General features: G+C 47.5%; 1 protein-coding gene across 1 annotated transcript; it reads left to right on the top strand.

Moving 5' to 3' along the window:
- The first annotated feature begins 7,615 nt into the window (after nucleotides 1-7,615).
- LORICRIN (loricrin cornified envelope precursor protein) lies at nucleotides 7,616-10,551 on the top strand. The gene is made up of 2 exons (XM_066262093.1): nucleotides 7,616-7,733; nucleotides 8,985-10,551. Exon 2 carries the CDS (start codon nucleotides 9,008-9,010, stop codon nucleotides 10,319-10,321), a length of 1,314 nt encoding a protein of 437 aa, XP_066118190.1. The 5' UTR covers nucleotides 7,616-7,733; nucleotides 8,985-9,007; the 3' UTR covers nucleotides 10,322-10,551.
- Nucleotides 10,552-13,856: the final 3,305 nt, after the last annotated feature.

Raw genomic sequence — 13,856 nt, 5'->3', positions numbered from 1 at the left:
GCTTTTACTTTTGCCACATTGATTTCGCCAGTCTGCTTGCCTTGGGATCCAATCAAAACAATATGGATTATCCACCCCTGAATTCAGTGGACGAGCTGGTCAAGGAGCCAACATTCTTGGACCACCAACCACTACCACGCACCCAAGTCCTCAGACACTGCCTGCCTCGGAGCGGGGGGGGGGGGGGGGGGGGGGGGGCCTCACACGTGCAGTTCACTGTCTCTCCCTGCTCTTAAAGTCTATATAGAGCCCAGAGGCAGGCCCTGAGCCCACAGGCTCCAGAAGCTGCTCATTATGAAATCAGCAATTTACTTCCACACCCAGAGGCTAGAGCACCCAGGCCCAGCAGATTCCCTGAACACGTCTGCTCAGCTATAACCACTTGACTGCCATTTTCCCCTGCCAACACTGGAGGTACTCTTGTCAGGAGAAAGCAGAAAGCCACACCCTGAATCTATTACAGTGGAAGGAGTACTGAGCTGGGGGGCCAGAGATCCAGGTGTAATCTTGGCCCTGCTGTGTGCCCTTGGGAAGGGGTTTAGCATCTCTAGGCCTGACTTCTTCAGCTATGCTTACAAATGTTGGACTTGACTGTATGATCTCCAACCATCCTTCCAGCTCCTGCAGTCTACCAAAGCTCAAAATTGTCCCTGAGGGATTGGGAGCATCCATGAGCGCAACCTGTGTTCCCTGTCTCCCAGAGGGCATGAACCTGAGGCTGACTAGGGCGTCAGTCCTTCATTCTACCTATACTGATCCAAAAAGAAGAGATGCATAGTGCTTGAAAGAAACATAAGGGTTAGGCTCAGGCCAGGTGGCTCAGGGGATAGAGGTCAGCCCAGCGTATAGAAGTCCTGGGTTCATTTGCCAGTCAGCTCCATCTTCCTCTTTCCCTCAGGCAGCCAGTGGCTCCATTGGTTCCAGCATCAGCCCAGCAGCTTAGGATAGCTCAGTTGGTACCAGCACAACAGTCCTCAGGCACTGAGGATAGCTCAGTTAATTCGAACATCAGCCCCAGATGGAGGTTGCTGGTGAATCCCGGTCAGGGCACATTCAGGAGTCTGTCTCACTATCTCTCCACCCCTCTTTTAAAACACACACACACACACACACACACACAAATTAGCATCAAAAGATCTGAGTCTGAATCATGGCTTTGCCACGTAATGACTATGGGAATTTGAGCAATACCATTGGCCTCTATGAACCACTTCTCATTTGGGAAATGAGGGCACATACACTGAGTGCACAGGACTGTTGTGAAGAATGAATGAGACATACATGTGACAGGAGTCCATAAACCAGGCATAGCCACAGTTTTTGCCCCCAGGCCAGATTAGAAAGAAAACATTTTTCACGAGCCAGACAAAATATTAAAATTAAAAAATGTTAAATACAAAAATGATTCATTTAAGTAAACAAAATTTTATTATGTAATTTGTTTATAAATAAATGTGAGTGAAAAAAATTTTAATATACAATATTATTTTAACAAAAAAAAAATATATATATATATATATTTTTTTTTTTTTTTTTTTGTATTTTTCTGAAGCTGGAAACGGGGAGAGACAGTCAGACAGACTCCCGCATGCGCCCGACCGGGATCCACCCGGCATGCCCACCAGGGGCAAAGCTCTGCCCACCAGGGGGCAATGCTCTGCCCAACAGGGGGCGATGCTCTGCCCCTCCGGGGCATCTCTCTGCCGCGACCAGAGCCACTCTAGCGCCTGGGGCAGAGGCCAAGGAGCCCTCCCCAGCGCCCGGGCCATCTTTGCTCCAATAGAGCCTTGGCTGCGGGAGGGGAAGAGAGAGAAAGAGAGGAAGGGGGGGTGGAGAAGCAAATGGGCGCTTTTCCTATGTGCCCTGGCCGGGAATCGAACCTGGGTCCCCCGCACGCCAGGCCGACGCTCTACCGCTGAGCCAACCGGCCAGGGCAAAAATATATTTTAATAAAAGTATAATTACATACCATATAAATACCCAAACTGTATCGCAATCGAAACAATATTTAATTAATAGAATGAGCTTAAAGGGGTTATATCTCAAAGAGAACAATTATTTCGTTTTACAAACAGCCTAGACATGTTTTTCAGTTATCAACTGCAGCTATTGTCTATGCTACAATGCCACTTGATTCAGCACATTTGACCACAAAAATAACGAATTGTTTGACCTTGGGTGCGCACTGGCAAACTCCGCCTAAAAGAATGTGGGTTTCACATCACCGCTAAATGTCAAACAGTTCATATCGAGTACAGATGAGTACAAAAGTTGTAAATCTTTATAATGGAATTTTTTTTAAAAAATAAAGAAGTATCGCAAATCCATTTGACCAATTATTGGAAGTTAACCCAATTAGTCACACACGGAATTCTTTTCCGCGTATTACTATCTTCTTAAATATCTCGATTTCCAATAATCAAAGACGCTTCCGCTTCTGAGTAGCTGAAATTTTAAAGTAGTGGAGAATACTAAAAATTTAATCGCAGGCCGTATCTGGCCCACGGGCCGTATGTTGGCCATGCCTGCCATAAACCAAGCATCTGTCCACGCGGGAAGCATCTGAGCCAGGCAAGCACGTCCCAGGACCACTGCTCACCTTGCCTGCTATTCCAAAAGCTATGTGGGAACTTTGGACTGCTCAGCAGTGGTCCTCCATGCTAAACAGAGCAACAAAACAACCTGAAACAGTCTCAACAGTCAATACATTCTGATAAAGCCCCAGGGGATATAAACTCTCCATAAATCTAGGTGCAGAGTAAAGAACTAATGAGGACCATCGTTCAAGGACAGTTATAACTTGTAAGAGGAGACAAGGCTAATGGATTGTCATCAGCAGGCTGTAACAAGTATAATCATTATTTAAGGCCTTGGAGAAAGAACGCGGCCAGGAAGTGGAACCAGTGGGTGTGATGAATCTTAGGAAGCTTCATGGAGAAGGAGTTCCAGAGCTGAGAGCCACTACAGAGCTGGCCTTCTCCCAGATCTCTAAGCTGTTCTCCTGACTTAGCAACTAGACTCAACCACCTCTTCACACTGCTGACCCAGGAGGGCTGGAGAGAGGGCAGAAATGACAGCCGATTGGGTGCTGAGGCTCTGAGACCTCTCTTGGGCCCACATTAAAAGAAAACTGTTCTGCCTGACCGGTGGTGGCACAGCGGATAGAGTGTCGTTGTTGGGCGAACAAGTTTGTAATAAGTGTTTTTTAGGTTTGCTGGCTTGTATTGGGCAGTGCTGTGTGTGTATAGTCTATGGAAGGCTGCTGGTGCTTGCCCTCAGGGCAGCAAATTGCAAACTGTGGATTTCCTTCCTGCTTGGGGGGGGGGGGGCATTGTTTGCTATTGTTTACTGGAGAAGGGGTCTTCCTCTCCTCACCTGTTGTGCTGGGGAACTGAGAGAGAGAAAGAGAGAAAGAGAAAGAGAGAGAGAGAGAGAGAGAGAGAGAGAGAATGCTGAGGGGCTTGGGAGCACTGAGATTTCTGCCTGGCCTGTTTGGGTAGGGACTGCTGAGATTGGTGGGTGCCAGGAGAGAGGGAAGCGGTCTTCCCTGCCTGTTTGCTCATCTGCCGGTACGACACTTTAATAAACAGAATGGCCCACCATTTTCTGGCTCCACAGTTCCTTTACCATCTGCCTGAATCTACTGAGAACCTGCATGGCCACAGTGATGGCCCCTGGCCTTATAGTCATCAACCTGGAACATCAAGGTTGCCAGTTGGGAACTCGAGGTCATCGGCTTGAGTCCAGGTATACCAACATGATCCTGAGGCCACTGGTTCGAGCCTGAGATCAGCAGTTTGATCCCTGGTCAAGGCACAGTACAAGAAACAATCAATGCACAGCTAAGTGGAGCAATGTGTTGATGTTTCTCTCTCTCTCTCTCCTCCCCCCCTTCTTCTCTCCCTTCCTTTCTCTCACTCTTTCTAAAAAAAAAGTAAGAAAAGAAAAAGAGAGGAAGAAATAAAGAAAAACAAAAGGAAGGGAGGGAGGGAGGGAAGGGAAAGAGGGAGGGAGGGAAGGGAAGGAGGGAAGGGAAGGAGGGAAGGGAGGGAGGGAAGGGAAGGAGGGAAGGGAGGGAGGGAAGGGAAGGAGGGAAGGGAGGGAGGGAGGGAAGGGAAGGAGGGAAGGGAGGAAGGGAAGGAGAAAAGGGAGGGAGGGAGGGAGGGAGGGAGGGAGGGAGGGAGGGAGGGAGGGGAAAAGAAAAGAAACTCCCTATTTAAATAAACCACACTGAGGGCTTCCAAGCCTACCCTGCCAGCACTCCCAGACCTCTGCCCTATGTTCATTCATTCTATTCTTTACAAACCAGCCGTTGCCTGTTTCCCCTTAGTTATGAATGCTGTCATCACTCAGTTGTGACAATTCATGTACAGCTTTATATACTCAAAAATTGTGATAAGCAGGCTTTTATCAGATTGGGGGTTCCTCAAACTCAAGAGCTGTAATCTCCGTTCAGAGTGGGGATTGCCTGGACACAGAGACCATGTCTCTGTCACATTACGGCTGTTAGTCAAAGAGTCTCAAAAATCCCCTTCTATTCCACCGGGATTTACAAAGCACCTATTAATGCCTCGCACCACACTGGGCACTGTGAAACATTTGCTTTACGAGTTGTCCCTTCTAAGGACCCATACCCTGGCAGGAGCGATGTCCTACTCTGTCAGGCTGCAGAGCTCAGGCATGCCAGCAAACACACGATCAGGGTTAAATGTCTAAAGGCTATAAATCTAGGAAGTCTGACATGCCAAGTCTTAAAAAACACCAAGAACCTAAGTATACCAATTCTACAAACTTCCATCATTTCTTCACTGATACGCTCAAATGAGATCATCAATTGCTGTCCACATCGATATTGCACTGGGACTACTGCTGGTCCAGAGGGCTAAACTGGAGAAGCAGGATGATTAGTCACACCTCAGGCAAGGTTAACTCAGGCTGAGAACCACAGGATGTGGCACTTTTCTCGGTATTATGTTGCATCAGCCTCTTCTACATGTTAACAAAGTAAATGTACTCCTGGGAAGGTTTTCCTTATTAAATGCTGTACAGGGTGGCAGAGGCAGAAAAGGAGTTATCCCCTATCCCAAATCTACTAAGGAGATCCATGCACAGCTTTGAAAGACTGCAGTTTCTTCCTTAATGCTTAGTTATCATGGAGCCCTGTACATTGCTCTTGGCTAGATTTATGAAAAAAAAGCATTAAGCTCTTCAATCTGATAGAAAGAAAGAAAACGGCTTGACCAAGTGGTGGCACAGTAGATAAAGCACTACCTGGGACTCTGAGAACCCAGGTTCGCAACCCCAAGGTTGCCAGCTGGAGCACAGGCTCATCCGGCTTGAGCATAGGCTCATCAGCTTGAGCACAGAATCACCAGCTTGAGCATGGGGTTGTAGAAGTGACCCCATGGTCACTGGCTTGAGCCCAAAGGTTGATGGCTTGAGTAAGGGGTAACTGGCTCTACTGGAGCCCTGCCAGGTCAAGGTACATTTGAGAAAGCAATCAATGAACAACAATGAGCTGATGCTTCTCATCTCCCTCCCTTCCTGTCTGTCTGTGGCTCTTCCTCTGTAAGGGAGGGAGGAAGGAAGGAAGAAAACATATCTTTCTTAGACCATAAACCCTCCAAACTAACATGGGCAATATGAAGATTATGAAGATTAGCTCTTTAAGGTCACCTGCACTTGAAGTGCACAAATCTTGCAATTTCATAGAGAATAACATTGCCCTCAAAAATATACATATAGTAATCGTATATGAGAGCCATATTTTCATTTTGACACAGACATGAAAGAAACAACTATAATTTCCTATCACCATCACTTTTAAAAGAAATGATATTTTAACATCTAAAAAGGGATGAAGGCCATGATTTCATGATGAAAGGTTTTCCTTCTCAAGAACACAGTTCTGATATCTTTTTACTTCCACTTTCCTAAGAACTAAAGACCTCACGGAGGGGGCCAACATTGGCCCACAGATCATGCTGGAACCATGGTCCACACGGACCTATACAGCTCCCCTTCTCCTATACAGCCTGACTAAAAAAAACAAACTTTTTTTTATTTTGTTTTGTTTTTTGGTTTTGTGTGTGTGTGGTTTTTTTGTTTGGTTGGGTTTTTTTGTTTTGTTTTGTTTTTTGCTTTTTTGTAGTCATAGCAATCATCTAGTTGGCAGCTGTTTCCCTTCAGAATCTCCATATGCTTCAGTTTCAACCTAAAAAACTTGCCTTCTCCAACAGATCCTGCCGTCTCCCTCCTGGCTGTTCTCTCAGGAAGGGAGTACCTGTGTTCACCTGGATTCGGAGTGCCCAAACTAAAACTAGTATCACAAGTTTCTGAAGGTCACAGCCTAATCAGGATCCTTCGGATCATTAAAACTCGACCATAATTAACAACTTATTATTGGAGCTATCATTACAACACACAGCTGGGTGGAAATAAGTTCAAACGGGATCTTAAACAATAGCAATTGAGTTCCAGTGATGAAAGAAGGGGGAGCCTGCTGTTCTTACACAGAGGCGATGCTACTGGCCCAGGGCCAACAGGAAAGTTTTGAGTTATTTTCCTAGAGAAGAGCTTGCCTTAAGTCACCCACAGACTCCCTCCTGACCTTGGTGTCCAAGGGTAGTCCAAGTCAGAGGTAAGAATGTGTTGTTATGGGAGAAAACAACAACACCTTCTATACTTTACATAAAACTATTCCCTCTTGACAAGCCTATGGAACAAGTATTACTAATCCTATTTGACAAACAAGGTACTGAGCTTGTTCATTCAACAATCAACAAATACTACTAAGAGTCTCTGTGCGCAGGCGCTAGGTAAGGTGATCTGACTTGGACCATGGTGACACAGCTGGCAAGTAGCAAAAACAGCACCCAAATCCAGACACCTAACTTCAAGTCCATTCCATTCCAAGGCTGTCTCTTAGGCTGAGGTCATTGTTGCTGCACAAGAGCACAGGACACAAAGCTAAAGGGCTATGGTGGCAAGGACCACAGGGTTGATCTCTAGCTTGCTCCTCTGTAAGGAAAGTCAGTATGAATGACCAGTTTTCACAGACACCCAATGTCTCTAGGAACAAAGCAAAGTGGTCACCAGTGTCCCAATAGTTATAGGACTATCCATGGTGTACAGCCCAGAACAGGGTTCCAGGGACTCGTTCAGTCTCTTAGCTATTAGGCAAGACAGAAACGTCCCAGCAAAGCACACAGGAGACCATGGGGGAGAAACTTTTGCCAGAAGAGGAGCAAAGGAGGGTTTCCTTGCAATGGGATCAGGAGCCAAACTCTGGGATTTGAAAGGTCCCGCTTCTTGGATAAAGGACTGAAATTTACAGTGTGACTCTCTTAGATCACCTCAAGAGTCAGAAACATACTCCTCAAGCATGGCCCTCTAGTTGTGGCATACACCCTGTTCCACAAGTTTTGGAAACAGCATCAGCCACCCATCCTGGCTGACTATCCCCCTGTGCAGCCTGCCACACAGTTGCACCAGAAAAGGGACCAGTCACTCTTGAGATGAGGCTTCCCATCTCAAGAATGCCAAAACCTTCATGAATGCTTGCAATCACAGGGAGGTGAGGCGACAACACAGGTCACGTAACTAAGGTCAAACACAAGGGGCTGGCCCAGATCAATAAATGAGTCATATACTGGTAAGAATATAAAACCTCAGAAGCTCCAGTGCTCTTCACACAGCCAGCATCTTCCTCTCCTCACTCACTCTTCTTTCAGGTAAGTGTGGGTTCATCTAGTCCTGTCTTTTCAGTTGTTCTGGCCCAGGCCTGTATAGGTTACGCAGAGCAGGGGATGGACAGGAAAGGTCCTTCTCTGCTTTGGGAGCTGCTAGACCTCTGCTTCCCAACTGCATTTATGTTTAGAAGGGATTCAGGCAGAAAAGAAAGAGAACTGAGCTGATGCTGAGTAGATGGTGTTTCTGGTCTTCTGGCCAGAATTGTTATTAGGCAAACTTCTCAAAGCAAGACTCTCTTCTATTTCTCTGGCACCCCAGTAGGGGCAGGCCTGGTGCTGGGCACAGAGGGGAAATCTACAAAGGCCTGTGACTGGGCTGGAAGGATCTCATGAACTTGTAGGAGAAGATGAACATACTCTCACAGAGTGGTAGGGAGAATGAGTCAGAGAATGCTGCAGATGGGGGGAGATTTTAGGAGCCACAAGAATCCCAACACCTGTTTTACAAAGAGAGTTATTCTGAGAGGGAAATGACTTGTGAGATGCTGGGGCACAACTTCCTACTAGTTTTGGTCTTTTTGACCAATCCTGGACTTAACAAAGTGGTAAAGGCAATGACTGATGTCATCTGATGGGATGTGGTGGTCCAAAAGACCAGTGTGGAGCCAGACAGGACCACAGGGGGTCACCTCCTCTTTCTGATAACTGGCTCTGGATCATGGCCAAGCTCAGTGGGGTAGACCAAGAGCTTGAACTAAGAGTTTTTGCAGAGAATAAGGTACAACAGCCTTTGATGTTCTGACAAACTCTCTGTTGTGTGGGGGACGGGTAAAATCCCTTACTCTAATTGAAGCTTTGTGGTAATCTTCTCATTGCACTCAAGGAATCAGTGATCGGATTTAAAGAGACTTGAGATGAAGTGTTCGAACCTCCCCTTTTACAGGAAGTGAAAAAATAGGCAAGAATATGGGTCCTTTGCTCCAAAATCACACAAGAGACCAGAGGCAGAGCTGTGTGTGTGTGTGTGTGTGTGTGTGTGTGTGTGTGTGAATGAGAGAGAGAGAGAGATGGGCACCCCTAACAGGCCTATGTAGATAAAGCTTAGTAAAAAGAACTGCGAGAAGATACAACTTCTTTCTAGGAATTCCAGCTGAGAGCTCTCCGGATTTGAAAGGGGAGAGCATGCTGCCTGGCCTGACAGCGTGGCTCAGGGGTTGCCATGGCTGCAGGTACCTCTTCTCCCGCCATCCTCTTGCCACTGGTCCAGGGATGCTCTCTCTGCTTTTCTTCCAGAGTTCTCTTCCACCTCAGACTAGATGTCTTACCAGAGAAAGCAGCCCACCCCACAGCCCCCCGTGATCTGCGGGAAGACCTCCGGTGGCGGTGGCGGTGGTGGCGGCGGCGGCGGCGGCGGCGGCTCCGGCTGTGGCGGGGGCTCTTCCGGAGGCGGCGGCGGTGGAGGCTGCGGAGGAGGTTCCAGTGAAGTTGTCAAGTGCGTTAGCGGTGGCTACTCCGGCGGCGGCGGCGGCGGCGGCTCCAGCTGTGGCGGGGGCTTCTCCGGAGGCGGCGGCGGCTCCAGCTGTGGCGGGGGCTTCTCCGGAGGCGGCGGCGGAGGTTCCGGTGAAGCTGTCAAGTGCGTTAGCGGTGGCTACTCCGGCGGCGGCGGCTCCAGCTGTGGCGGGGGCTCCTCCGGAGGCGGCGGTTCCGGAGGGGGCGTCAAGTACTCCGGCGGCGGGGGCTCCAGCTGTGGCGGGGGCTCCTCCGGAGGCGGCGGCGGTGGAGGCTGCGGAGGTGGTTCCGGTGAAGTTGTCAAGTGCGTTAGCGGTGGCTACTCCGGAGGCGGTGGAGGCTCCGGCTGCGGAGGCGGCTCGTCCGGCGGCGGCGGCGGCGGAGGCTCCGGCTGCGGCGGCGGCTCGTTCAGCGGCGGTGGTGGCGGTGGCTCCAGCCAGCAGATCCAGTGTGAAAGCTACTCCGGCGGCGGAGGCTCCGGCGGCGGTGGCTACTCTGGCGGCGGTGGAGGCTCCGGTTGCGGTGGCGGCGGCCCCAGCCAGCAGATCCAGTGTGAGAGCTACTCCGGCGGCGGAGGAGGAGGAGGCTCCGGCTGCGGAGGCTACTCCAGCGGTGGCGGAGGTTCCAGCTGCGGAGGCTACTCCAGCGGTGGCGGAGGTTCCAGCTGCGGAGGCGGCGGCGGCGGCGGCTCCAGCCAGCAGGTCCAGTGTCAGAGTTACGGAGGCGGCTCTAGCGGAGGCTCTAGCGGCGGCTGCGGGGGCGGCTCCTCCGGGGGCGGCTCCGGCTGCGGGGGCGGCTCCTCCGGGGGCGGCTCCAGCTGCGGCGGGGGCTCCTCTGGCGGAGGCTCCGGCTACAGCTCCCAGCAGACCACCCAGAGCTCGTGCGCGCCCCAGCCCAGCTACGGAGGGGGATCGTCTGGTGGTGGCGGCTGCGGCGGTGGCTCTTCCGGGGGCGGCGGCGGCTGCTTCTCCAGCGGTGGTGGCGGCGGCGGCGGCTGTGGCGGCGGCTCCTCAGGGGGCGGCGGCGGCGGCTCCTCTGGAGGCGGCTCAGGAGGTGGCAAGGGCGTCCCGGTTTGCCACCAGACCCAGCAGAAGCAGGCGCCTACTTGGCCATGCAAATAAGGCTCCCTGGACTCCACAGAGGCGAAAGAGCTGGAGACCTTTCCCATGGGCAAAGATGGGCTTAGTTCTCTTATGATGTTGCCTTGAGGCTTGCAAATTGTTCACTTTTTAACCCACCTAGAAGAAGCCATTGGGCATTCATGATTAATCTTTGCTGTTTTTTCCTCCTTGGTTTCTCTGCAGCTACCTCCCAATCCTAATGCCTCTTCAGCTAATAAAGTTGCAAATCATGAGAATTTCTGGGTGTCTAGCAATCATCAATCATTCTATTCTTATTGCTTTTCCTCCATTCACTCACCCATAGGTATATTCATTCAATAAGTATATTTATTCCATTGGGAACAGGGTAGGTGGGTAGATGGTGGTCTTCGGGTGTGGGAAGAATGACTAGCAACCAAAATTATGAATTCTGATTTTGGGCTTAAGATCACAAAGTGCTCCCAAAACACAAAGATCTTGGGAAAATATTTTGATAAATAGCCCTGGTGCATTGAATAGCTGCCATGGGTCTTCTCATCCAGCTCAATGACTTTTAAAGACAGGGCTACCCTGGGCCGATGGTCTCTCTCTCATAGTCCAGAGACTACACTTCAAGGTATGAAAGTAGGGTGACTGTACCTCAGGAGCACTAGTTTATGCTATGCAGACTGACAGGAGGAGGAATAATTGTGTCAGATATTTATGGGCCTCTATGTTATGTAAGACTTTTACTAGGTACATGTAGGGACAAGTGGTAGAGGAGCTGTTTCCTGCTCTCTTGAAGAAGCTTCACACAACCTAGGAAAATACAGCATAAGTGTATGAGATCTTAAATATCAGCACCAGGAAGATCCTATGGAAACACGGGAAGCTTTCCACTTAACAAAGAATTTACAGTTAGTTTGTTAATTGCCTATATGGAACATCCAAAGAGATGTAGAGTATCAGCCAGGTCAAGAACTTTCTAGGCCATTGCATATCCTGATTCTACCCGCTCTAAATAAATGCCAATATATTGATCTGTTCAGCACAAAACACCTGCTACATCAAAAAAAGAAGGCATTCTTCCTACAAATCACTGCTTGAGCCAGAAAGACAAATTATCCCTCCCCAGCCCTTTTGTTTACCACCATCCATCATCTTACAACAGTAACTTACTGAGATCAAAACAGGTATGAGCTTTCAAGACTCAATAGTCCAAACACTGCATAATTTTTATGTTTTTTTTATTTTTTTAATCAAAGGAAGACTTAGTTCTGTACCAGAGATAGTGGTCTCTCTATTTTGCCTGTTAACCATAACTAATGTATCTGGACATAAAACAAACATAAGATGAGTCAGAAAGGTGGAAAGAAGGCAAAGCAGGTAGTCTTCAGAACTTGAGGATTGACACAGTAGCAAGTTCCTTAAGTTTTCTTTCTGCCTCCATATGTCTCATACTTGGCACTAGAAAGTCTGAAACCAAGAAATGCCAATATGTGCAGACAAAAAATAGCCCCAAGAAAATCGCTTTTTTCATCCAACGATCAGGAAAGAGAAGACTTATCAAGGCAAGAATCTTTTGACAATATCCATTGTACTTTAGCTAAACACCTTAGGAAAAAAAATGAATGAGAATATCAGACTTACACCTGCTCTCAGTGGTGAGGAAGAGCTCATTCACATACTTCACTAGTGCAGTATTATTTATTACAAGTCTGCTTGTAGTTGAAGATTTAAATAAGAAACAGAGACTCCCAATACAATACCAAAAATGTCCAGCACACAATCAAAAATCACTCATCAACCAAGAACCAGGAAAATCTCAACTTGAATGAAAAGACACAATATATACTAACATTGAAATAATAAAAATTTGGGGATTATCTGATAGTGATTTTATTTTTAAAATTTTTGTTTATTGGTTTTAGAGAGGAAGGAGGATAAAGAGAAAAGCCTATGTTGTCCCACTTATTTATGCATTCATTGGTTGATTCTTGTATATGCCTTGGCCTGGATCGAACCCCACAGCCTTGGCATGTCTGGATGATGCTGTAACCAATTGAGTTAACCAGCCAGGGCTGACTGTGATTTTTAAGAAGATCTTATAAAAATGTTTTAGCTAGAAATTATAAGTAAACTTTAAATAACTGAAAAAATTAAAAGCCTTGGCAAAGAAATAAAAGATATGGTCCTGGCCGGTTGGCTCAGTGGTAGAGCATCGGCCTGGCATGCAGAAGTCCCGGGTTCGATTCCCGGCCAGGGCACACAGGAGAAGCACCCATCTGCTTCTCCACCCCTCCCCCTCTTCTTCTTCTCTATCTCTCTCTTCCCCTCCCACAGCCGAGACTCCATTGGAGCAAAGATGGCCCGGGCGCTGGGGATGGCTCCTTGGCCTCTGCCCCAGGCGCTAGAGTAGCTCTGGTCGCGGCAGAGCGACCCCCCCGGAGGGGCAGAGCATCGCTTCTAGTGGGCAGAGCGTCGCCCCCTGGTGGGCATGCTGGGTGGATCCCGGTCGGGCACATGCGGGAGTCTGTCTGACTGTCTCTCCCCGGTTCTAGCTTTGGAAAAATACAAAAAATAAAAATAAAAAAAAATAAAAGATATAATGAACAATATAGAAATTTTAGAACTAAAAAAGATAATAGCCAATTATAGAATTGAGTTTTAGAATTGAAAAACATAAAACTCCCTGGACAGGTTCAACCACAGAATGAATATGAAAAAGTAAAAAGTCATTGAAAAGATGAAAAGTAGATCAATAGAAATTATCCAATCCAAAACAGAGAGAAAATAAACTAAAAAAAATTCTCTTATGAAATAAAATTTTAAAAATTTGTTGCCACAGACTTATAATAAAACAATGGCTACTGGAAATTCTTCAAACAGAATGAAAGAATAAAGGAAAGCATCAGGATCAAGGAACAATATAAAGTATAAAATTATGAATGAATATAAGAAAATATCTTCTCTCAAAGATCTTTTTTTATTAAATTTAATGCAGTGACATTGATAAATCAGGGTACATATGTTGGCAAAAACATCTCCAGATTATTTTGACATTTGATTCTGCTGTATACCCCTCCCCCAAAGTCAAATTGTCTTCTGTCACCTTCTATCTGGTTTTCTTTGTGCCCCTCCCCTCCCCCACCCCCTCTCACCTTCCTCTCCCCATCCCCCCTCCGCCACCCCCTCACCCCATTGCCATCACATTCTTGTTCATGTCTCTGAATCTCATTTTTGTGTCCCATCTATGTATAGATTCATACAGCTCTTAGTTTTTTCTGATTTACTTATTTCACTTCGTATAATATTATCAAGGTCCATTCATGTTATTGTAAATGATCCGATGTCATCATTTCTTATGGCTGAGTAGTATTCCATAGTATATTATGTACCAAAGCTTTTTAATCCACTCGTCCTCTGATGGACACTTGGGCTGTTTCCAGATCTACGCTATTGTGAACAATGCTGCCACAAACAAAGGGGTGCATTTCTCCTTTTGGAGCCATTCTATGGTGTTCTTGGGGTATATTCCTAAAAGTGGGATAGCTGGGTCAAAAGGCGGTTCGATTTT

This window comes from Saccopteryx bilineata, chromosome 2, assembly GCF_036850765.1.
Source record: "Saccopteryx bilineata isolate mSacBil1 chromosome 2, mSacBil1_pri_phased_curated, whole genome shotgun sequence".
Classification (NCBI taxonomy): domain Eukaryota; kingdom Metazoa; phylum Chordata; class Mammalia; order Chiroptera; family Emballonuridae; genus Saccopteryx; species Saccopteryx bilineata.
Note: the sequence above shows the minus strand (reverse complement) of the source record. Positions and strands in the feature narration are given on the sequence as shown.